This window comes from Haemaphysalis longicornis, unplaced genomic scaffold (assembly GCF_048455015.1).
Source record: "Haemaphysalis longicornis isolate Haplotype H1 unplaced genomic scaffold, Haemaphysalis longicornis Haplotype H1 scaffold_17, whole genome shotgun sequence".
In the NCBI taxonomy this organism is placed as follows: domain Eukaryota; kingdom Metazoa; phylum Arthropoda; class Arachnida; order Ixodida; family Ixodidae; genus Haemaphysalis; species Haemaphysalis longicornis.
This window is the reverse complement of record NW_027526276.1, coordinates 8,757,726-8,781,184: the sequence shown is the minus strand read 5'-3', so window position 1 is coordinate 8,781,184 and position 23,459 is coordinate 8,757,726. Positions and strand designations below refer to the sequence as shown.

The window sequence follows — 23,459 nt, the reverse complement described above, 5'->3', positions numbered from 1 at the left end:
TTGCGTCCTCGACCAGCGGACAAAATGCTGACCAATGAAGCAACGCCAGAATAAGCCGATAAATTTAAGAAGCTTACTGATGCGTTGAATGATCCCATCATATGCAGCCTAATGCTAAATATTTTAAGTACATGATAGCACATCTGACGCCACACTGAGTGGCCGCAGCACAAAGCTGGTACTGGATAGATTTTGCTTCGCGTGCAAGTGTCCTGATTAAACATTCAACTGCTAAACGAGCCTCATCCTAGGCGTCAGGACACCAGGAAGTTCACTATTTAAAAGTTCTACGACTAGAATTTTAAAAAGTAAACTTCCAATGAGTTATGTTTATTAGGCCTAACATAAATGCATCCCAAAATTGCCATCAATAGTCTTGCCACTTTTAAGGCTTGGGCGAGTTGCGGCATGATTACAAAGGGGGCAACGGCGCAACACACACGAAACACAAGAAGAAGAAAGTGGCAACCACGTTATTTTTCTGCATGTCACATATATATTCTGGCAGTCATAAAATACAGGAAATGCAGAAAAAACACGAAAGGTGGAGATAGTGGAGATAACCTAACCGGTCGTCACGCTGCACTCGACGCCATGTGCCACAAACACGTGCTGAACTAACTTTGGGACATAAAGTTAATATATTTTGTCCAGAGGGACAACCAGGGTACGCTCGCACATTTTTCTTTTCTGCGGTCTATTTCTGCGGCTTCAATTATTTTCTAGTTATTTTATCTTTCTGTTTTGCAATGACCTGGGCTTTTTGAAAGATTCGGGCGCAGCCGCGGCGATCTAGACAATCCCGACAGTGGACACCTAAGCGGCCCGAAATCGACTTATGTACGTTAGTTATGTTCTTTTAATCTTTCATTGAGGCATTGCCCCGTTTGGCCTACGTACGTTTTTCCACCGGACCGCGAACTGAGTAGACGACCCCTTTGACGCATTCTACAGAACGGTTATAATGCTTTACAGAGCAAGACTGCATTGTTCTTTTGGTTACAGTTAGTGCAAAACATCCATTTCCTTCGCCTAACAAGCTTTCCTCCATGTGTTCGAAATTCAGCAAAACCAAAAGCAATTGAGGGCAAGTCCCAAGTCGCAACAATATCTCTAATACCGGTTTTTGTAAGTTTCCTGGAATGACATCCCCAGTTGTTAAACTTGCAGGCTGACTTGAAAGAAGAAAGGTCTAGGAAAGGACGAACACTTTAACAAAAGGTTTTAACAAGCGTGTTATTTAAAATATTACCCCACATGGGTGATATTTATACGAGGTTATTTTAGCGCATACATAAAACCAGTGAAGGTTCGCCGACGTTACAAGCTCCACTGATCACACTCCACGTACAAACTCTACCCAGGGCTCGTCCGGAAAGCACCGGACGGAAGTCGGAGCCCCAAGTGTAGCCCTTAAGTCTAACATTATTACTGGAGATTTTGAGGCCGAGCTGTACACCACACCAAAATTGTCTAAAGGATATCTGACTAGACTACTAAAAAGCCTCAGATGTCCGCTTCATGCGTGTGCTGGGTAATTACTTTTAGCTTATTCTTTATTTTCATACATTATATTTTCAGTTTTTTTATGAGTGGGATAAAAGTGAGTTTTCTATCCAGCAGAACACCAAGAAACTTGTGTTCAATTTTCACCGGTATGTCTACTCCCTTTAGCTGAACACTCGACTGCGGTTGGATGCCATGGTGCACAGAAAACAGAACGCAAGTGCTCTTTTCAGGATACAGTTTAAATCCATTTTCTTCTGCCCACTTCGAAAATTTGTTCACACTGTCGTAAAATTCGGGGCACGGGGCGACGCGCCAACAGCGGCGCCCATTCACGCCTCGTCCAAACAGACCAAACCGACCGCGACCGGCAGGCCCAAACTTGCACCGCCGCAGTACTTTTGCGTGGTGGCGGCTCGGCCGAAAAATTCATCGCGTGAACTACCGGCAACCGACAGGCCGCTGCTTGCCTGGAGGCGGCTTCGCGGAGACGGCGACGGCGTCGCCCTCCCTTCCCCCATCGTGGCGGCTCGGCTGACGCAACCGCTTCGCCTCCATTTGTCTGATTTCAAACTTCAACCAGCGAGAGTCCTGATTGGAGCGATTCAAACTTCTCGGGGCTACAACGCACTTCAGGTGGTATTAACACCCGCCCGCAAGCACTTATCGTCGGCATTCTTCGGCGGCACTTTTCGAAGACACCGAGTGGAAAGGTACTGTCGCCTTTGTGCGAGCCATGTAACGTTTGCTTACCCTTGTACATACTGTATATAAATGTTGCTTCAACTTTTCGTTGGCTCGAGAACTTCATTGCTCTGCTCTGCGCCGCGTCGATAGGGGACGGAGCAAGGCAACGTCACTTCTTCTCCGGTGACTGCGCTCGGATGGCCCGTCGCAACAGTGGTGACTGCGGCGAGAGGGCTCACTCCCAACAGTGGTGACAGCGTCGGGATGGCTAATTCCCAGCATCGGTGACAAGCTGGGATGCGAGTCGCAACACTGCGGTGGGATGGGTGGGATGCCGATTCCCGACATTGGAGAGAGTGGTGGGATGCCCAGTCCCAACAACACCTAGTTGTATATGACGTTCGCAAACAGAATTTAGAAGCTTCAGAGCAGATTTGTACATCATATAAGTATACGGAGTAAAAAATTCAAGGTGGCAGTGCCTTACTTACTGAGTTTGTTTTTATAGTAAAGATCGCGCAGCTCAGAACTCCACCCTGAGGAACACCATTTTCTTGAATGCATCTTTTTGATATTACTGTACCAACACTTACTTTCGTTCTGATAACTAACCTACTAACCTTCTATTGTATTCATCATGAATCGTGATATGCGACAAGCTTGTAGGTCGAGGGGGATGCAATAACTCCCCCTCGAGATATGCCTTCTCTAAATCAAAACACAAAGACACGGGGTGCTTCGTTTGTATAAAAGCGTATTTCACGTAAGATTCGAAAGCAATCAGCTGATTAGTTGTTGACCTGCCCGATCGAAACCCGCCTGTCAACTGTCAAGTATGCCATTGTATTCAAGATGATACGTCAACCTCCAATTAATCATTTTTCAGTGACTTTACTAAGACAACTTGTCAGAGCTATTGGGCGGTGTCTACGTGGCATTGAGAGGGAGAGAAAGAGAGATAGAGAGATCGAGAGAGAGAGAGAGAGAGAGAGAGAGAGAGAGAAACTTTATTGTACAAGGCAGTTAAGAGGGCGGGGTGGCCGGTGGCATGAGCCTGGCGGCGACAGCGGTGGCTCGGTTCACCAGGGAGATTTGGATCCCCGGATACGAGCTACTCAGCGCCCCCTCCCACTGCTCGTCACATTGAGGAATCTTTTCCCTATTTCCGTATGGCAATTACAACCACTTCCCTTCAAAGCCTGGGAAAGTATACCTGCTGTTACATTTGGTTATATACGTAAAGCAGCGTTTCAATGGTACCCGCCGCGGTGGCTCAGTGGCTAAGGCGTTGCGCTGCTGAGCACGAGTTCGCGCGTTCGATTCCCGGCCGCGGCGGCCGCTTTTCTGATGGAGGCGAAAAGCAAAAACGCCCGTGTGTACGAGATTTCGGCGCACGTTAAAGATCCCCAGGTGGTCAAAATTAATCCGGAGCCCTCCACTACGGCGCGCCTCATCGCCTGCGTTGCGTCGGCGCGTTAAACCCTACAATCAATCAATCAAGCGTTTCAATGGTGTCTAGGTGCAGGGGACAAGTAGCATTATCTGCCCCACGAGCAGAATACTTACATGTGTCCAAAGCAAACCACAGTTCGCGTAGGAAGAATTGAGTTGGACTCATCGGTTTGTTTGCTGTCCCGAATCGGTTTTCTCTCTAGAGATTTTTTTGTGTTGTAGGAGGTTGGGCGTGTAGTGGGCAGAGTTTGAGACGCATGCAAAGTGTTGGGTTGTTGCGTTCGCTCGGTCCTCAAAGGTGTCACCTGTGGTACTGACTAATGGTAGGTTGAAAGTGTTTTCTCCATTTAGTTTCCTAATTCTTTTTCAGGTCTTGCTTATATCTGTATATGAATTCATTGAATTTACAAAACACCACCAGCTTTCGCTCTTTGCCTGTCGACGAACTCGCCTTCCTTCTGCTTTAGCACGCTTAAAAGTACTGAGGTTTTGTGCGGTTGGGTATCTTCGAAGGACACCACAGACCTTGTTCTGAATGTGTCGCGCTCGTCTACACTCCTCATTCCACAAAGGATTTCTCGTGTTACGTGTTACCAGAGCACTGGGGAATGGAGTATTCAGCAGCATCGAGGATGTGTGCTGTGGTGATGATGGAAGCTTAGTCATTGCCGAAGTGGCACATTGAAGCGTACGTCAGTAGTGACCTCTCCTAATATTTCTTCCAGTCTACCCCGGGTTTCTTTTAATCTTTTTATCGATATGATGCAGTGTGGCATTTATGAATGTCTTTTAGAATACTGGGAAATGTTCACTTCCGTAAGGATTGGTGTCAACCACCCACGCGATCAATGGTAAAAGGATGCCTGAACCAATTGCCAAATCCATGTGGAATATGTATTGTTAGTAATAAAATATGTTGGCTGTTTTGGTTAAATGAACAAGAGCCAGACGGCACAAGAAAATTTGCAATTAAACAACCGCGAGCATCGGTTCTTTCAGAGCCCCAAAGCTTGTTCTGGGCATTAAGGTCGCCAACCAAAATTATGGTTCAGGAAGCTCATCTATTTGGGATTCGAATTCCGAACTAGATAAGCAGTGGTCCCGTGGAATGTACAGAGAGCATACTGTGATCAGCTTGTTAAAAATGATTACCCGCACCGCAACCACTCCCAGACTAGTAACTGAAGGCTCTGGCACGGAATAGATTTTTGTGTAACGATGGCTACTCCACCTGAAGAGTTGACTGAACTATGTCTTGAAACAGTGTATTGTATGAGGAAGTTTGTAAGTTTGGAATATACATGTCTCTGTTAGATGCAGACGATGCTTGGTTGGTTTTTCTGCAGAATTTCATATATATCATCTAGATTCTTCATGAGGCCCCTAAATTCCATTGAACTATGTTTTCTATTCTCATTGCAGCTAAAGATTTGCACCCTGGTGCGTATGAGTTAATATGTGCGTCATTTTGTGTAACTGGATCGGTTTCGGGAAAAGTAATTCGGTGAAGAAGCTTTTTTCCACGGCCAGCAGGGCGTCGTCGCTCGTTTAGTGTTACAGTGGAATCCATGTCCTCGTCTGACCCCCTGGGGGTTACGAGAATTGGGGTCTCTTGGCCGCCCACAACGAGGAGAGTTTTGGGACCCAACGGCGTGCCTAACAGGCGTAGGACGCGGTGCAACAATTGTGCGGCGACAGATGGGACTGCTGGAGGCAGCCCGGAAACGGGCTGATGCGGGACAGTCCGCTTCGCAGTACTGCATTGCCGCTGACACAAGACGCCGCTCCTCCCCCCGCCGAGGTGCGTCGACATAGCTTCCAGACGGAAGCATTGCATATCGTTTCCGCGCTTCTGGGAATAAGATATTTTGAGAAACTTTCATGAATGGTTCTGTTTCATCTTTGAATTTTTTGCATTACCCCGAACAGGCTGGATGAGGTCCATCACAATTGCAGTACCTCACATGTGCATGTGCTCTTACATTTTTCTCGGATGATCATGGTCTGAACATTTTGCGCAAGTCAGTTTTCCATGACAGGACTTGTAACCATGCCCAAACCGTTGACATTTTAAACAACGGCGCGGGTTTGGTATGTAGGGCTTTGTGCGGCAGTGCATGAAGCCTGATTTTACAGACTCAGGAAGTATGCTGCGGGGTCAAACGTCAGAATGACATGCTTAAATTTTTTTGTTATCACGCCTGCTGCTTACACGCTTTACAGCAGTTACTCTTTGCTCACACACACCTTCAAGGAGATGAGATTCAGTTTCATTCAAAAGATCGGTCTCTGATAAGACGCCCTGGCAGCTTTTCAGGGTTCGGTGAAATGTTTTGGTGATTTAAAGGTCACGTAGGCTTGTTAACAAGGCTTGCCAATTGCTCTTTGTTTTTAACCTCAATCGTTATGTCCATTGATGATAATGTCTTCGCTTCGTTGTTCGTTCCTGCAGCACTCCCAATTACCTTAGATATTAGGAATACGGATTTGCTAGTGACAAGCGTGTCGTTATCAGCTGATTGCAAAACCAAGACGCGAGGAATGTTTGAGAAAACTGTTAGAGAGCGGTTTGAATACAGCTTCTGCTCATTTGGGAGGGAAGATTTGAAGTATACCATACGGCATGGTATGAGACAAGGTCCACTGAGCTCACCCTTATGCTCACCAAGGTTTCGAAGCCCCCTGCCCGATAAACAGACAAGGAGCCCGTCCGCTAGAGGTTGACCAAGACTCAGACGGCCACAGTTCGCGGCTTCTAACCTTTCACCTTTAAGCTTCTCGCCACGGTAGGTAACAGCTTAGTATGGGAGCTCGGGGTACGTGGTGTCGCCACTCACCATCACCAAGATTAGTCCAGGTGCCCCGGTCGGGGAAAATTATGTAGTAATTGTACACATTATTATTCAGTTGGTCATGCGTCCAAAGAGTTGCCCACTCGCGGATGGAATGGGAGCCTAAATCTTAGCGGTGGGAGGTTGCCCTAAAAAAATTCAAAAGAGCGCTCCAAGTTTTCTATAAAATATTTGGTATATTTTGGTATCCTTGGTGGTTGCTTAGCCTTAAAGCAATTTCGCTGGTCTTGATTGTTGCACATCTTCAACGCCTTGCGCGCTCGGCGACGATTTTGTTGCGGCCTCGTAAGGTGCGCTGAGACGGGTCGCTGGTGTCCTTCTTCCCTTCTCACATTCCTACAGCGCCAGCCCGCAGTTTTTGCTGCACTCCTCGAGTGTGTCGTAGCCCCCTTGCAGGCAGACTTGCAACGCGGTGCAAGTGCCAGCGTCTCCGTCAAACGCGGCGGAGAATTTCTTGAGGTCGTCGCTGCATTCGAAGGTGGGTTCGGTAGCCTTGCATAAATTTCCTGCGGCTGCGTCGTCGCCGGAAGCCTTGCCTTCCTCGTCTGCATGTTTAGAGAAGAACGCACACAGTGAAGTGGAAATATTCGGCGCTTCAATTTAGTTTAAATAACGATGATTCATCAAAACTATCAGGATGCAAAATTAACACACAACGAACTTATTTTACAGTTGAAGCATACTTATGCGCACCCTGGAACGCTTTCTGGCATAAATATTTAGTAGCAGCCCCTTATTTTGCGTCGCTGTTCCAGCGTGTGCTTTACGGCACGTGCCTTTCATTCGAGCTGTTTTTAGCTCTTATTTCAACAGAGGAAGACTAGAGTAACAGGCGCTAAAAGCGAGAAAACATTATTGGAAGCTCCTAAAACTGGTGGTGCGGTTCATAAATGCAAACATTTTTCCAACGAAGCAATAGACGTATTTCAGGCAGAACGTAAGTACATAACTGTGTGCAAATGACTGGGCAAGCTGGTTCATAGTGTGCATAAAAAGAACCAGCGAAAAAGGACGCAGGACACGAAGAAGGAGCACAAACAAGCCGCTGGAGTCCTTGTCCTCCTTCTTCTCGTCTCCTTCGTCTTTTTCCCTTATTCTTTTCTAGCATGAGCTACACTGGCCGTGGTTGGGCAGTTTCACGTGGCCCCTGGAGAGCCGTGCTCCGCATGCGCGACGAGCAGTGACGTCACACGGCGCACAGAACGTTGCTCGCTAGCTGCCCGGCGGCTCTTACACACTCCAGCGTCTTCGCCGACCTCCGTTCCGCACGTGGCAGCCCGGTCCACTTGATCATGCAAGGGGTGGCCGGGTGTGGAACCGATGCCTCGTGCGTCGCGGCAACACCGGCGTGCGCCTGTGGAACCAGCTTAGCTCTGGGGCGATTGGTGATGCTGGGCTGGATCCGCTTGATATATATACATGTGTCACATAATGCGTATACCGTGTGTGTGTCATTGACGCAGCAGATAGCATCGTAATCAAGCTAATCCTAGACAACCAGGAAAGCTAACAATAACCAGCTGAACCTTAGCTCAAGCTACGCATATCCTGACATAGCCGGGCTAAGCCACTGCTAATTTTTATGCACATAACTGGGTGCACCGGTGTTCTTGGATACAAGTTGCATTTTTTTCCAAACAATTACAAACAAATTGGGGTGCAAGCTGCATCAAAGAGTTGGGAATGAAAAGGTAAGGCAAAAATCAAGGATGTCGGCTCCAGTGGTGCAAGCCAACAGATACACAGAATAAACGAGTCAGATCCCGCTGTCGCGATCACGCTGTTATAGATCGCGCTGTGGGCGCGAGCGGCCGCAATAATTAAAATCAGACAGGTGGTTTAAATCGCACAAATCAGGTTAGGTTCATGTGGTCTGCGATTATTTCAGTAAATAAAACACAGAAAAGGCTGTTTGATGCGGCCACTTCTGTGAACCACATTAGAGACGTTGCCCAGGAAACATGGCCGAATGCCATGCTGGTGCTGCCTATGACTCACCGTTTGGAGGTTTTAGTTGCTGCGGTAGGCACCCTCTTTGACATTATTACACGAACACAAGCGCTTTCCTTTGGTTTGGCTAAGGATACTCCGACGTGTGCTGACGCTCGCGATAATACACTCGCAGTAGGCATCCAGTTTAGATGACGAAGTTATTTTACATAGTAGGCGATGTCCCCCGATATCCTCGTTCGCCTTTTGTCAGGCTCAATTGCCAGCTCACGCATGTGTTTCTTATTAGATGCGACTGCATCTCATTCACTCGCCTTGTCCATGCAGCGTCGTCGGCGTCGTTGTCGTCCGCCCCTCCCCCATTCTCCTCGCCGCGCGAGCTGCGGTCTCCGCCGCTCACCCCTCTTCTCTCCGATGCCCCTCTATCGCGAGGGCCATTGGATTGGATTTGAATGGATTGGCTTGGCATGGCTTGGATTGGATTGGATTGGATTGGATTTGGATTGGATTAAAGTGGATTGTGTTGTATTGTGTTGCGTCATAGCCGCGGCAGACGCACTGGCGCCGGCGCGTCCCCTCACCGTTATGCGCGCTATAAAACGCGGTGCCTGCGCCGCTCCGCTCCATCGTTCAAGCGCCGTTCCTCCGCTGTCCAACGCTGCAACGTGAACCCCCTATGCGTCGCATCTACACAGGGGTTCCCGCGAGGGGAGGTGGGAGTTTTTTTTACTCTTTACTGCAGAGGCCATTTTCTTGACTGGAAAACTAAAATTAAGTGTCGCATCATGGCCGCCATGGGAGCAGTCATAGTTGATTTCACCCAAACGGACCACTCACTTCGGTTCACTGACTAGCCAGAGTCATTGTTATTTATTGATAGTGACGCTGGCTAGTCACTGAGCGAATGCGGTTTGTCCGGCTGGGTAAAATCAAGACAGACTGATCACTTGCAGTTGCAAAACGACAACAGCGAGGTTTGCTGCACTGGATGGGAGCAGTCTGTCTTGATTTTACGCAACCGGCCAAACCACTTCCGCTCATTGACTAGTCACCATCACTATCAGTAATGAACAGAGACGCTAGTCACTGAGCAGAAGCGACCCGGCGATTGTGTGAAATCAACTCATCACTGCTCCCATGACGGCCATGATGCAACACTATTTAGACCACTACCGGCGACGACAATAATGTTTTTTTTTTCCAAAATTTGGAACTTCACGCTTTTACAGTAAAAACACGTGTGTTATCCCATAGGATTTGAATCCGGGTGGCCTAAGCGGCAGTCCAATTCGGTATTTCAGATCTTTCTCCGCATGTTTCCACAGGTTTTAACAAAGTTGCTTTCGTTGCTGCTGTTTTGTTCGTTGCACATAATCACCGGGGGGGAAATGGGCCAGGAGTCAGGAGCTTGGATGGGCTAATACGCCAGTTTCACAGAACATACAAAACTATGAATGCAAATCTTAAAAGTTGTAGAATAGTGCTTGCTGCCTGGCACCTGAACGTGTTGGCATGTGCGTAGAACAGGAGTGTACCCGCCACGCAGAACCTTGTTTCTAGGGTCGTTGAGCCATGTACCAGTCTGCTTGCTGTCGTAATTCGCTCCCTCAGACGAAGGAACGTAAGTGAAGCAAAGACAGTGCAGCAGAGGGGAACCGGTCTAAGTAATTCGCGCCAAAAGTTAAAGAAACGAAGAAAGTGATGTAAATACAATGCAGCAGTAACAAAGTTGTGAATAATAATCTCCAGAATATTATCCTCAAACCACGTAAGCAGGCTTGAGTACCCTGAGAATTTTTTTTCCTTTCCCCTTTTTCCTTGTGGCGGGCCCGCACCGGGTGGTGGCCACGTCGAAACATCACCCGTGTCTAAAGTCGTAAGACTTCTCGAGGTGGTGGTGCTCGTCCACGCAAACGCGTATAAAGCCAATAAGTCATATATGTGTGTGCCTACCTGTCATCCAAATGGCCATCGATAAAGTAAATACATGAGTATGTACAGTCTCTGTGAAAAGCTTAAAGGCCACGCCGTAGGTTCACGGGTCACAAGGAATCCACAGTCAAAGCTTTATGTGACCAGAATAAAGTGCGAAATTCCTCCAGCTTCCTGGCATAAAACTTTTCAGCCTCGCCCGAGAGGTACGCCCTTACGGCACGGCCTAGGAAATTTTGACAAAGACTGTACCTTGATCACAATTCTGTGCCATCTCAGCCTAGCTTGTGCCACATCTTCACAGGGTGGAAAGATTTAAGATTACTTCTCGGTTTTCTATCTCCGAAACCTCATTTTTACTCTTGGCTCCGTGATCTTCCCGTCTTGTAGGTGATACCACAGACAAAAGGACGTGCCCTTTTTCGGCGGTGTCGGTAATGACCCTCTGCTTTCGTGAAGTGGGCAGGTTCCGCGCCCTTAACATCCATTACCCTTTGCCCACAACGATCCGTTCAATGACTCTTTCTCATTTCGTCTCGTACTCGTGCAGCTTGCTCAACTGCGTAACCTTTAAACTTAGGCTTATGTTCGACACCACAACACCGCTGCTCTATAAAAAGTTAAAACTATATTAGAAGTTCGACACCGAGCTTATAGCTATACTTTCTTTCGAATCAATCCATAATAACCTGCGTTTTACTCCTCGAAGTTCTGCTTGCGCTCCCGCACTTGTAGTTCCAACGTGCCTCAATTAAGGGACGCCCACGCAGGAAAGATATTTTTTCGCTTCTCGGTTTCATTTAGATATTTTTCTTTCGTAAACGCCGCCAGTCTGCGGAGTCGGCACGTTTCTGCCCATTACGGCAATGAACGCGCCAAACTCTTGGGATGGGATTTTCCTCGAACGGGTGCTTCTACCACCGGGTTCTGCGATGTTTCGTCGGTCTTACTTTGTAGCCACTACTTGGGACACTCGTTTGTTTTTGTTTTGTTTTGTTTTTTTTCTGGCCGCCATTTCGCTAATAGTCGGAGGCGGTGTAGTAGGGCTCCGTCTATTTCTTGGTAACGGTCCGTTTGGTGCAGGTTATTACCAGCGGGAAAAGGCTTAGGGGGGGCTTTAAAGCACATTCACCCGTCTTCGCGCGCAGCGCTCTTACGAAACACCGCCATATACATTCCTTCGCTCTATTTAGACAGTTCTGTACGCGGGCGCGTGGGAGTGTTTCAGAGAGAGGATTATAGTTCCGCCCCATGTAAGCCCTAGAGCGTAAATGTGGGCACATGAACGTACGCGGGATCACTCACACGTGTGGGTGTGCGTGTGTCAGACACATCGTAGACGTTATTCGCAATCAGTTTTGTTCAGCCATGAGTATTCCAGTATTCAATCTTGGTATACCAGCATGCATGACATCCCCGAAAAGTTTACGCATTTAAGAGTTAGCGTATGCTATTCCCTTGTGTCGTTCGCACTGCGCATGCACCGTAGGCAAAGTCGATTTTGTGTTTAGCAGACCCGAAACGAACATACGTTATTTGGCGAGTTATTGACACGTTATTTGGCACGTTAGATTGAGAAGTATTGAGCGGAACACCGGAATGCTTACGCTCCTTTGTGGGTAGTAATTTGCACCTCCTAGAACAATGTTTTTGTTCCTGGCTTCTTAAATACGTCGCGTGGGTTTCAGGTTGCTCTCGCGGTGACCGAAACCGACGTGACATCGCTGACTGTCCTAACTAAGCTCTTGCCGGCCTGCGTCAGAAGATGTGTCTGCGTACTGGTAACACCCTTCACAATGGAATGTGGTGGTGTACTCCTGCGGGTCCACTGAGCGTGCTACGTTAGTTTTCGCTGGCGCCTACTCGACCCTACAGCCGGTATGTAAAAAAAAAGTTCCTTCGTTTCAGCAGCCGCCCTTTTGTATAGGGGCGATTTCTCGTGCAAGCCGGGTGAACTTCCCAAGCGCTGTAGTCCCTCACGCAAGATCCAAGCGCTAGGCCGGCGAGTCGCTTGTACCTCTATTACCGGTAGGTGCCCGGCGCCACCAAGGCACACGAATGCACATGGCGCCTTCCACAGCCACGGTGGACGCTCAATTCGCAACCGCCTGTGGCAGAACATGCCGCCAGAATCGTGCACCTCCGGCAATGGCGCAACCCGGCATGATGGCCGGGGGCCCTGCCAGATGGAAAAGGGTCAGGGGCCCCTAGCAAGGGTAAAGGCAGCTTTCCAGGCGTGGATACTCCTTTCAAGGGCCCGCAGTCGACAAGGGACGCCTGTACCCATTAAAGAAACCGGTGGGTGCCCGGCGATACCAGGATTCGAAACCAGTACCTCCCGCATACGAGGCGAGTGCTGTACCTCTCAGCCATCTCTGTGGTTAAAAGGTACATCATTACACATTATACATTGCAATTATACAACGTACATGGTTATGCATTTTTAGTAAAAAAAATACTCTGAAAATATTATTAAAAATATAATCTAGAGCACACTTCGAGGAAGAAAAAAAACAGATACAAAGGCATCGTTATCGAGTGTGGGGTGAGCCAAGTTATGAAAAAGATTTTAGGAAAAAACTACATTAGTGTTCACGCTATCTGTCACGGTTTGATATAGAAGCGGTAGCGTCAGGTATTCTCATGAGAAATGGCACAAGGTATAGGCGATGAAGCGTTTTTTTTTTTTCAGAGATACGCTTGAAGCTGAGTTATTGCGGAAACGTAAGAACATGAATTAAGGGGGTTCAAGTGTGTGTGTGTAGGGGAGGGGGGGGGGGGGTACGGATGGGTTACGTAGCTGTGAAACAGTCACGCAAGAGCGACCACGCGCGGCGAATTTGTAATGGGTGTAATGGAATGTCAAGTTTTACTTGTGTGATACTTGAATTGCGATTACGTTGCGAGAAAGGAAACGGGAGGCACTGTTTTGGATGGACTCGAGCAGATTAACGAAGCAACTTTGATGAGGTGACCATATATAGGAGGCGAATCCTAGCTGCGGGTGGACGGACGTGTAGAAGGACAATTTTTGCACCGCTATTGGCGCGTTTCACAGGTTACTGTGGTTGTTTATCATGTTATACTAGTTTTTTTTTCGAAATGAGCCATATCAAGAAACCGAAACTGAGTCGCAGACAACTGCAGTGACAAGAACAACTGTGCAACTTTCTTCAAAAAATTGGCGGCAAGGAAATAGTTGAGTTAATGCCCTGGAAAAGCGTACGCAGATCGTGGTTCGTATCCACAATGAGCCGCATCCTGCTGTATCACGAATCAAAATGAGCCCATTCCGTTTTCCCAATAGGAGTTTGCTCTTGGCTTGACTGTTCGGACTGTTTCCTGGGCGTTTTCGGAAGCTTCTTTTTTTTCTTTTCTGAGCCGGCTTCAGACGGCAGTTAGGAGATTAGCGAAAGTTGTGTCCCCAGATGTGAACGACGAAGTGAACGGAAGAAGTAGTGAACGAAATGAAACTGAGAGGTGTGAAAGAATGATTTCATTCCGTCTCACCCTACCCTACAAAATAACTCTGCTTATGTTTGCTGGTTTACTCCCATATTTCCCTTTTTAGTGTTCAACTAAATAGCCACCGCGTACAAGCCCTGGCACACCAATTTATTAAGGTGAAAAAGAAACAGCCTTCTTTTGAAGCTTTTTGAAAATTTATGACAAAGCAATGAAGAGCTTGCTTACTTCGTGAGTGCCTGCAGGCGTGGAAAATGAAATTATCCTAGGGAAGAATTTGAAAACAATTGCTAATTGGTGCGAACAGGACTCACCGGCTCTCCATGTATAGTTTTACTGTTTTTGAAGCCCTGTTGCATATTTCTAATGCCTTTTCCACCAAATCTCGATCGCATCATGTTGAAAAGGTAACCTAAGTACGTTTTTTATAAGAATGTCGCATCAACTTGAGTTTTGCATTTTAATATAAGCCAAATCCAAGCTTATCACCCCAGTGTTCCTCATATTCACGACAATGTTTAATTACATGTGGTCGTAAACTTCCCCTAGCTGGCATGTAAAATATATCATATAATAGCTTTGATACCATTGCTTTTAGGTCCCGTCACAAACTTCCGCTTGTTTATCAAATTCTCGTTAGGTGGATCTGGCTGATTTTGAAAACAAAACAGCGCATATACGGAGTTCCCGTAGAGCGGTGAGCAAGAGCACCGGCCGTACTTGTTCTAAGCCTTGCCCGCCCCATACACTTGAAACAAGTTACCGAGTTCACAAAGCGCTCTTCCGCCTCCAAAATTGCGGTGGGCAAGATAATGCACGATATTTTACTCATTTTAGTACTTAATATGTTGCGCAGGTGTGAATACGTCTTAAAAAATTATCACTGGCTTGGCTCGGCTATGCCACGATATACGTATCGCGAGCTAAGCTTCAGCTGGTTATTCTTAGGTGCCCTGGTCGTCTAGGATAAGCTTGATTATCATGCTTACTGCTGCTAAAACGATTATCAATCCAATCCAGTCGTGGTGGCGGCGGCTCCGGCGCGCCAGCTGTGCCCCATGAGATGGCACTTTCCTCGCGCATGCGCAGCACGGCTCTCCAGGAGCCACGCGAAACTGCTCAACCTCGGCCAGTGTAGCTCACGCTAGGAAAATTTCATCTCAGCCGTGCTTAGTAGAATATAGCATCGACATCATGTTTACCATTTAAAATCTGTACTAGAGATGCCTATGACATTCTCAAAAGAAATAAGTGTATTGTGAAAGTCATATACAAGCTATGTGAAAGTAAGGCACATACTTTTGAGCTATAAAATATTGTGTCACTTGTTTAATGCGAACTTGTCAGATGTCACTTTATAACGGCGGGCGGTAAGCTGGAATGCGTAAACCGCATGCGGTAGGCTCCCGCCCCTTTTTGGGTGGCGCGAATTTTCCTGCAAATTCGCAGCTGCGGCGGCGCTCGTGCGGCAAAGCGTTCTATTTTCCTTGCTGCCGAAGCTACAAAAATATGCTGTTTTCCCGCACGAGTGCCGCCGCAGCTGCGAATTCACAGGAAAATTCGCGCCACGCAGAAACGGGCTTAAGACGTGTCGTCTGGTTTTCAAAAGTGAACGCAAACTCCGGCTTCCGGTAACACAGTAAAAGGTAACGTAAACACAGTAAGGGTGAAATAGGGGGATTTAACGCGTGCTAAAACGCCCTATTTCGCCCCACTACCTCGCAAACCGGGTCGCTGGAAAGCCCGTATGTCTTCCCTTTAACTTACCGAGGCACGCCTTTTGGCACTCTGCCAGCGTCTCGAAGCTCGCTCCTCGGCCGTGGTACCGGCACTTTCCGCGCTCGTGCTCTTGGCTGCACGCCGTCCCGTCAAAGTACACCGGGTACCGGAGGTCTTCTTCGCTGCACGGACCCACGTCCACCGCGTCGGGGTCGACGCCAACGCATGGTTCCGCCGGTCGCGCGATCGGAACTGCGTCCATCTCCGTCGATGTCGCCTCTTCAGAACCCGCAGCCGTCGTCTGCTCCGATGCTGTCGTCGTCTCCGATTCGGGGTTCGACTCCTGTGCGCCTATTTCAGTCACAGGGGCTGCACGAATAAAATTCGTGAGCGAAAATGAAACTGCGCTCGTATAACGGGCATGAAAATTGGGTATAACTGACAGCCTGAAAAGTTTCCTTTTTCCTTCGCGTGCGCCTCAAACAGCTTAAGAGCGTCTGGGGAAGTTGCCATCGCCACTGGCCCATTCCCATTCATCGCCACTGGCCCATTCACACCAGAAAACCAGTCCCGCAAGAAAAGTACAACGACGACGTCTGGCCGCTTTTGCGTATAAATGCTGCGCTAATCAAGCGCAAAGATATTTAAACAGCCTCCATGACGAGAAGTTTGTTATTTCTTGCACATCGAGTTTTTGAGGAGCGTAGGTTGGGTGAAACGTGTGCCGCTGCAGTTATCTAAGGAGTTGTCCCACGACGAACTTCATTTGGAGCACTCACGCCAGACTGTTGAAGGTTGCCATAAATTATAACAAACCCGAAGAATTTAATGACTGTAGTATTCCTTGACAAGTACATCTCGTCTCCGATTAGCATTCAGTCTTCTACGACTGAACGCCTTTGTTGAACGAAAATGAAATTTCGCGTCACTGGCAGTGCTTTCCTTCCTCTCACAGCTTTCTTCGAGTGCAAGTTAACATCCTGCGATCGCCAGGGAGTTGAGTCGTCGATAGGTGCACTGCCTTTATCAACCAGTATGATGATTTCACCTTACTTCCTGTTGCTGCGCGGTTTTGCCGTGTTTGTTGTCCCAATAACGACGCGAATTCAAGCCAGCCAGTGTTGATAAACCTAATTACTTCAGCTCTACGAATACTAAAAGAGTAATGGGCGGAGCTGAATGTCATCCCACTTTCGACGTGAAGGCTTTATTGTTCGTTCCCTGTGCGATCAATTATTGGCGTCCTACGTGAAGAATAATGCATTTTAACAGCGGAGTTGTTGTAGCTGGCCGCAATGTGTGGCGCGTAACGCGTAACGCGTTTAAGACAGCAAGGAAATCCTAAGCGCTCGAGAGCGCGAGCCTCGCGACAATTACAGAGCGTCCCCGACTGTGGTTGTGGCTTTATAAAAAAAAAAACTGGCGACAGCCGCGAGGTGTGCCTCGCGTTGCCTAGCAACCAACAACGCCACAGCTGGCGCAACACCTGTTCCACGGAACCTCGACGCGACTCCAAGAACGCCGCGCATGCGTCGTGCACGTACGCGCCTCCGCTGCGCCCCAGCTGTCGTCAAGTGCTACCGCGCATATAACGCTCGGCATGAGGAACACGCCAATATCGATGCATATGTCGAGGACTCCTACTTGCAAAGTGCAGGGCGACGACGCAACATGTAAATAAACAATTTCGAGCTACAAAAATGCGCAGTGATGCGCTTAAATGCGTGGGGATGCGTCCTTCAGTGCTAACGTACAAAGAAATCTTGAACCTTCGCCATAGTTCAAGACTTGCGCGACTTAGTGCAGGCTTCGCCAATTTTTATTTTCCTTTGTATACTTAATCTCACCTGATTGCTCATGACCAGTGCCAGCAGTCGTTTGACCACTGTTCGTGCACCTGTCGCTGCACTCCTTGATATCGCGGAAGAAGCTGCGCGCAGCAATGGTTCGCGCGCAGTACGTGTCCGATGAGACCTCCGTGCACTGCTGCTGCGCCGTGTTCCAGGCGAAGGCCTTTGTGCGCGCCGTGCCACTGCCGTTTCCGCCAGCTAGACTCGCGCACAGTCGGGCCTCTACTGGCGCGCAAGCCACGTTGTGCTCCGTAGTAGCTGCGAGTAAGAAAAGGTTGGGAATCAAAGAAAAGCCCCGTCTATTTGGGTACCGTCGTTATGGGCCCCTTGTATTTGAAACAATCGTAAGAACGTTGAATGGAATAATTTTCAATATAAATGAACAGCATCCGAATGGAATGCTATGTTCGCGCAGGCGCGGTCTGTCCCCAGTGCGTCCAGAAGAACACACAGGCAGCACCAGGCAGTTTACGCTCGGATGGAAGGACCGTGGGTGGTTACGAAAGTGTACACACGTTTCCCACTCACCTGTTTTATACTACGCAAATAAGATACATTATAGGCGCTAAGCGGGCATGTGGTTGGGTACACGCAGACCGGGCTATTTCGGTTCCACCGCGGTAAAAGGCAGATATAGCTTGAAGACGCTTGAGTGGGGCTATTCCTAAGGAGATGTGGACATATTGGTGCATGTCTCTTTGCGGCTCGCCATGAGCGCAGTGTTCATTTACCGAAGCATGGACTGAAGCAAGCAGCTGATGTATTCGTGGAAGATGAAATAAGGCAACGCAAGGACGTAAACGGGCAAGCCGTTTTAAAGCGTGCAACCAGTGCCATGATGGCTTTGAGCGCATGTGAATCTTCAAGATTGCAGGAAGAAAAAGTACCCCGATGTAGCCAGATCGAAACAATTTTAAATATACTTTACCTTATCCAAAGCACTAGTTTCTTCGAAGTACTCTGCAAAGTAATTGCAAGCGCTCCTGGCGATCGCGGGAAGCAAGGTAATGGAAACTAGCCGCATAAAAATGTAACTATGCCTTTGACAGGACAATCCTAACACCAGCCACTGTAATTATCAATGGACAACGAGTTCTTTCGCGGAAGCAAGTAGAGGGAGTCGACTACCGCTGAGTGAAGAACATGACCTTGACGTGCTCATAGTTTCTGAACGCCGTGTGAGGACCTGCCTGTGTGCAACATAGTCTCCGTTACATTAGGAGAAAGGGAATATGATTGGTAAACCTTTTATGCCTGTCTGAGACGAAACCGTCACCACAAAGTGTCAGACAAGTTACTACTACTACCGCAACCATCTCCACAGAGCTCAACCAGACCTCGTAACCCATAATGCTAAATCAACAGCTACTTAATTGCGTCTCGGTTGGACAAATGTTAGTGGTCATCATCACCGTTGCATAGTACGATGCGGAAAGACCAAGAAGAGCACAAGTAGAGGGGCAGCTGTAAATGCTCGCGCAAGGGCTAAAAATTGCGTGAGCCCTACCTAGCAAAGAACAGACATCATTATAAAGACTGTAACAGCAAGGACATGTTACCCGTATATTCTTTAAAGGGTTCATTAAGACAAAATACAAGTTTGTTTCATTTGAAAGATTTCGTGTTCTATAGTGCACCCAGCGCTTGTGCGGAAGCAAACGATGCTTTATTCACCGCGAAATTAATCAATGTAGGCTAAAATGTTTATTCTCGCGCCAAAACGTGTCTTTCAACAACGTTTGAAATGACATAAGAACAGGTCTTTCAGCTAAACTTGGTTTGGAGTGGAGACTTGCTTACTGTTAGTCAACCTAGATGGCACAAACACACCGCGGCAAGCCGTTTACGGCCTATGTTTGATTGTCGCCGTATTTAAACCTGGCTTGTGTTTGTTAATGGAGAAGATAATCCTTTCGTGAACCATGGTCCTCAATCGACAAATATGATCCCGTAAGCCACCGTCGCTTGCGTCAATCGGCCAGTGTCGTCTGCGGCAGCCCCAGTCCCCGCAGTGCTGTGCATCGAAACGATGCATAATGCCCGCAGTACCAACAGCAGTACGCATCGGTACTTCTATGTTTACGTGTGCTTTCGTAACATCCACTCTTGGTCCCACCATTCCTAGTGATATAAAACGCATGTGCTCCAATTTAAGCGGGAATAGTTCGTTCGGCAAGTTTATAAGCTCTGCCTAATTTCAGTTTGCTTTTTGAAGCCTCCGCCAATCGCAGAACTGGCTGGTATGACATCATAGGTTCTGTTGGGGCAATGGGCTAGTAGGTCGCACGGCCATTCTTTTTTATTTTAGTTATAGAGCTTGTTTGACCGGAGTTTACGTTAAAAGTTGTGGCAGCATGATTCTAGCGAGTCAATCTTTTGAATGCACCAAACTTGCGTTTTGTCTACATGGACCCTTTCAAACACGCGTCCAATGAAACAAGACGTGCACTGAAGATTCAGCCGATGCGATGAACAGCAGGGCCTCCTCAGGCGGTGTGGCTCTTTGCCTAATCCACCGGCCGCCAATTTCGCAGCGGAAATAAAAACGCCAACTGATGGCCAAGAATGGACTCAGCGGGAACAACGGCACTTTTTTTTTTTTGCATTAGCATCACAGAAAGCTGGGCGAGATGAAAAGGATTTATGAGCACATTCTAACGGCTCAACAGAATGACGACAAGAAGGAGCACCAATGAGCGTAGTTTGCGCCATTTCTTCTCCTCATCCTATTGCGCAGTTCGAATCTATTCATGAATTCTTTTGCATGTTTTCATTTCGCAAAAACGAGTATGAGGCATGCCGTCATATACACCACTGCAGGGATATGTGAAAGTGACGCTTTGGCAAGTGAAATAGGGGGCGAAAGCTGCTCCCGCCACGGTGCTGTGACCTGCTGCACGCCAGCCCAGACAGGAAAGGGAGCGAAGACAGTGTCCTTTGAGGCGCATCCACGGGACAGATTTCTGTAAAGGTTGTCCCTCCATCTTTGTATTTTCTGACGCAGCCGACGGTGTGGCACCCGGAGGAGCAATCTACTGAGAACAAAAATCGAACTCGGCGAACTTTCTGAAGCTGTACCTTAGCTATCTGAGCCTCCAAGGAACCGAAACACTGAAATCCGGAAACGGCTTCCGAATACGGGGCTAACAAACACTTCGTCGTCTGCTTTACGCCGGTACCTGAGAAAGCTTTCACTTGCGTTTAGAACTGCACTGCGGGCGTTAACGTCGCTTAACGGACGTTCGAAGCGACTACCATGTGCAGTTATCCGGAACACACAAAGTGTAGCCAACTTCACCCCGCAACGTTCTAAGTGCAACCCTGTCTTCTGAAGTGAGCTGGCTAAACTTCAGCCTTGTGGTTATGTTATGGCAGGAATGGAAACGGGTTCCGAATACGAAGCTAGCAAACACGTCCTCGTCTGCTTTACACCGGTTCCGTATAAAGCTTTCACTTGCATTTTGAACTACACTGCGGGCGTTAAAGTCGCTTAACGGGCGTTCGAAGCGACTACCATGTTCAGTTATCCGGCACTTACAAAGTGTAGCCAACTTTACCACGCAATGTTTCAAGTGCAACCCTGTCTTCTGAAGTGAGCTGGCTAAACTTCATCCTTGTGGTTATGTTATGGCAGGTATCTTATCTTAGTAAATCAACACGCCTTATTTACTCTCAATTCTTAGATGTATACGACAGAAACTAAAGATATCGCTTTATTAATATGTACGCCAACACAAAGAGTTGCATCCTGAACTTCTCAAAATCCCAATCTTTGAAGGCTGGTTTCCTAAGAATGAAGACATTATCAGCTTTTTCTTGCCTCTTTCCTTCGCCCGTCGCCGTATGAACCACCTCAACTGATTTGATCTCTGAGACGATTGTCTCAGATGCCGACTACGAATCTGCGCCAGGCTTGACACGGCGCACGTGGGCAGAACGGCGCTCTTTATTCCGAGCCAGCTGTCCACTTTCTGGCGCGCTCCTCTCAAACAGGTATTCTCATCGCCACGTGGTGACAAGTGACCCCAACCCAAATATCACCGGGATTTCGATCGCCATTTGGGGAAAAACAGCTCGAAATAGACGGGAAGACAGCGTGTAAGTGGCGCGAGATTGGCACAGGCTGCGAGGCTTCACTCAACAAATACTATTGAACAAAAGAGAAGCTACAGGGCGTATGCGATGTGAGATTTCGGACGTATCAGGCGATCTGTCGTATGGTATTGATATTACGGACGTTTGTTTCACAGCGTTTTCTTATCTAGAAGGTCTTGCTTGCGGCCGGTGCGCCTTGCTATCTTCGAGGACGCGAGGGGACGGTTGGAAGTGTTAGTCAACGACTCGTGGCCGGCGAAATGAGGGAAACCAGTAAGCCAGATACCGAAGCAATTTTTCTTAAGTGTCCCCGCCAGACATCTACAGCCGGTTGAAGCAGTGCTAAAAACCTTCCGTGTGCTTTTTTACGGGACAATTAGAAGGTTGACTATGACGATGGTGATGATGATGACGACGACGATGATGATGATGACGATGGTTTCGATGCGGATGAGAGTGGTGTACGCTAGAAGAAAGATGGAGGAAACGTGTGTATCAAAGATTGTCTTGGCTTTAATCGATAGTGGTGGTGGTGATGATGTTTCTTAACGGATGGATCTAGCCTCGCGTGATATGCCGGCAATGGCTCCCCCGATCAACACCTTTTTGCCGCTATGTGCGGGAAATTACCCGGAGTCACTGAGGCGTGTGTCCCTTAAAAACCCGAGGATCAGGCGCAAAATGTCTCTCCTGGTGATCCAATGGCCTATAGGCAAAATTATATCATCCAAAGAGTCACGCGGAGCGGCTCTCCTTCGAAGTTCCTTAAACAAAGCTAATCTTTCCGTCGCGAGCTCTCGCCGTTCCATAAGAAAATGTTCGATATCACTGTTACGCAGCACGTTGCGCTGAAAGGTGAGGAGATATCAACGGCACGATGTTTATCTTTTTCAGGCGCTCTTTTTCATTTTTTGACCAGCCACTTTAACTCGGCCGGGCCGGTAACCATCTAAAAGGCCTTGAGTATTTGAATGCGCCCATAAAGCTCACACAGGAATAGATAGCTTTCCAAAGTTTTATCCTAGCAGTTTTACACGGCGAAGCTATAACTTGCATACGCGGCACACCGTCGTGGAGACTCCGGATTAATGTTGTCCACCCGACAGGAGTACCGGTGTCCACCCCCAAGTGTGACAAAATATGCCTCCCGGGAGGTTTTCCTAATTTTTTTTCTTTTTAATCTAAATTTCGCCGGAATCTCGGAAAACGGGCGTTTTCGTTTCTGGCCTGATCAAGAAAAACGGCCATTGTGGTTGTCATCGAACCCACGCCCTTCGGCTCAGCAGGGCATTGCCATAGCCACTGAGCCACCACCGTGGGTAAGCTATCCAAATTGGTAAGCTATCCAAATTAGTCGTGACTAATTGTGCACTGACCGGAAAGCGCTCGTAATAAACTGTTGACCACACTTATGTCTTATTTCTCACGACGTGCCTTCGTGTGTTCTTTATGCGCCTATTTTATGACGGGCATCTTCACTCAAAATAATTCATTTAGTTATGTTCACACGTATTTTCCTTTTAACTCAGCGTAAATTAGTCACATTATCTAAGCGAATACTTTATCGCAACATCAATGCGGCGAAGGTGAACAGAAGATATTCGTCGAGAATAACGGCAATCTCTGAAGAATTGTGTTTTGGTGCGAAGAATGGCAATGGCGCTAATAAATATTAAAATTGCACAGAGAAAAAGCATATGGTTTTGTGCCTTGAGCACATACCTCAAACAGACACAGGGACAATATTTGAAAACAGTCACACAGGGCAATTTTAAATAGCGTTTTATTGTTCTGCACATAATGCATTCCACGCGTGCCATGCTGTTTCTCAAGAAAACGAACAGAAATGTAAAATGATGGAAGCATAAAGCCGAAATGCTAGACACACCACGCCAACGCTATCCGAAAATAACCCCAGATCAAGCAAGACGTTCGCAGAATATATACGAGA

The 23,459-nt window shown here is 47.7% G+C and overlaps 1 protein-coding gene and 1 long non-coding RNA gene across 3 annotated transcripts in view; one reads left to right on the top strand and one right to left on the bottom strand.

Moving 5' to 3' along the window:
- The window catches only part of LOC144166414 (uncharacterized), a 345,992-nt gene that overhangs the window by 42,828 nt on the left and 279,705 nt on the right, over positions 1 to 23,459 (top strand). The window lies entirely within an intron of this gene.
- LOC144166368 (uncharacterized) overlaps positions 6,737 to 23,459 on the bottom strand; it is a 55,242-nt gene continuing 38,519 nt past the window's right edge. Inside the window, exons 4-6 of the mRNA XM_077695884.1 lie at positions 17,411 to 17,671; positions 15,612 to 15,932; positions 6,737 to 7,042 (exon numbers count right to left, since the gene is read on the bottom strand). Of these exons, the coding sequence (XP_077552010.1) occupies positions 6,834 to 7,042; positions 15,612 to 15,932; positions 17,411 to 17,671 (791 nt within the window). The 3' untranslated portion in view covers positions 6,737 to 6,833. The remainder of the gene's footprint in view (positions 7,043 to 15,611; positions 15,933 to 17,410; positions 17,672 to 23,459) is intronic.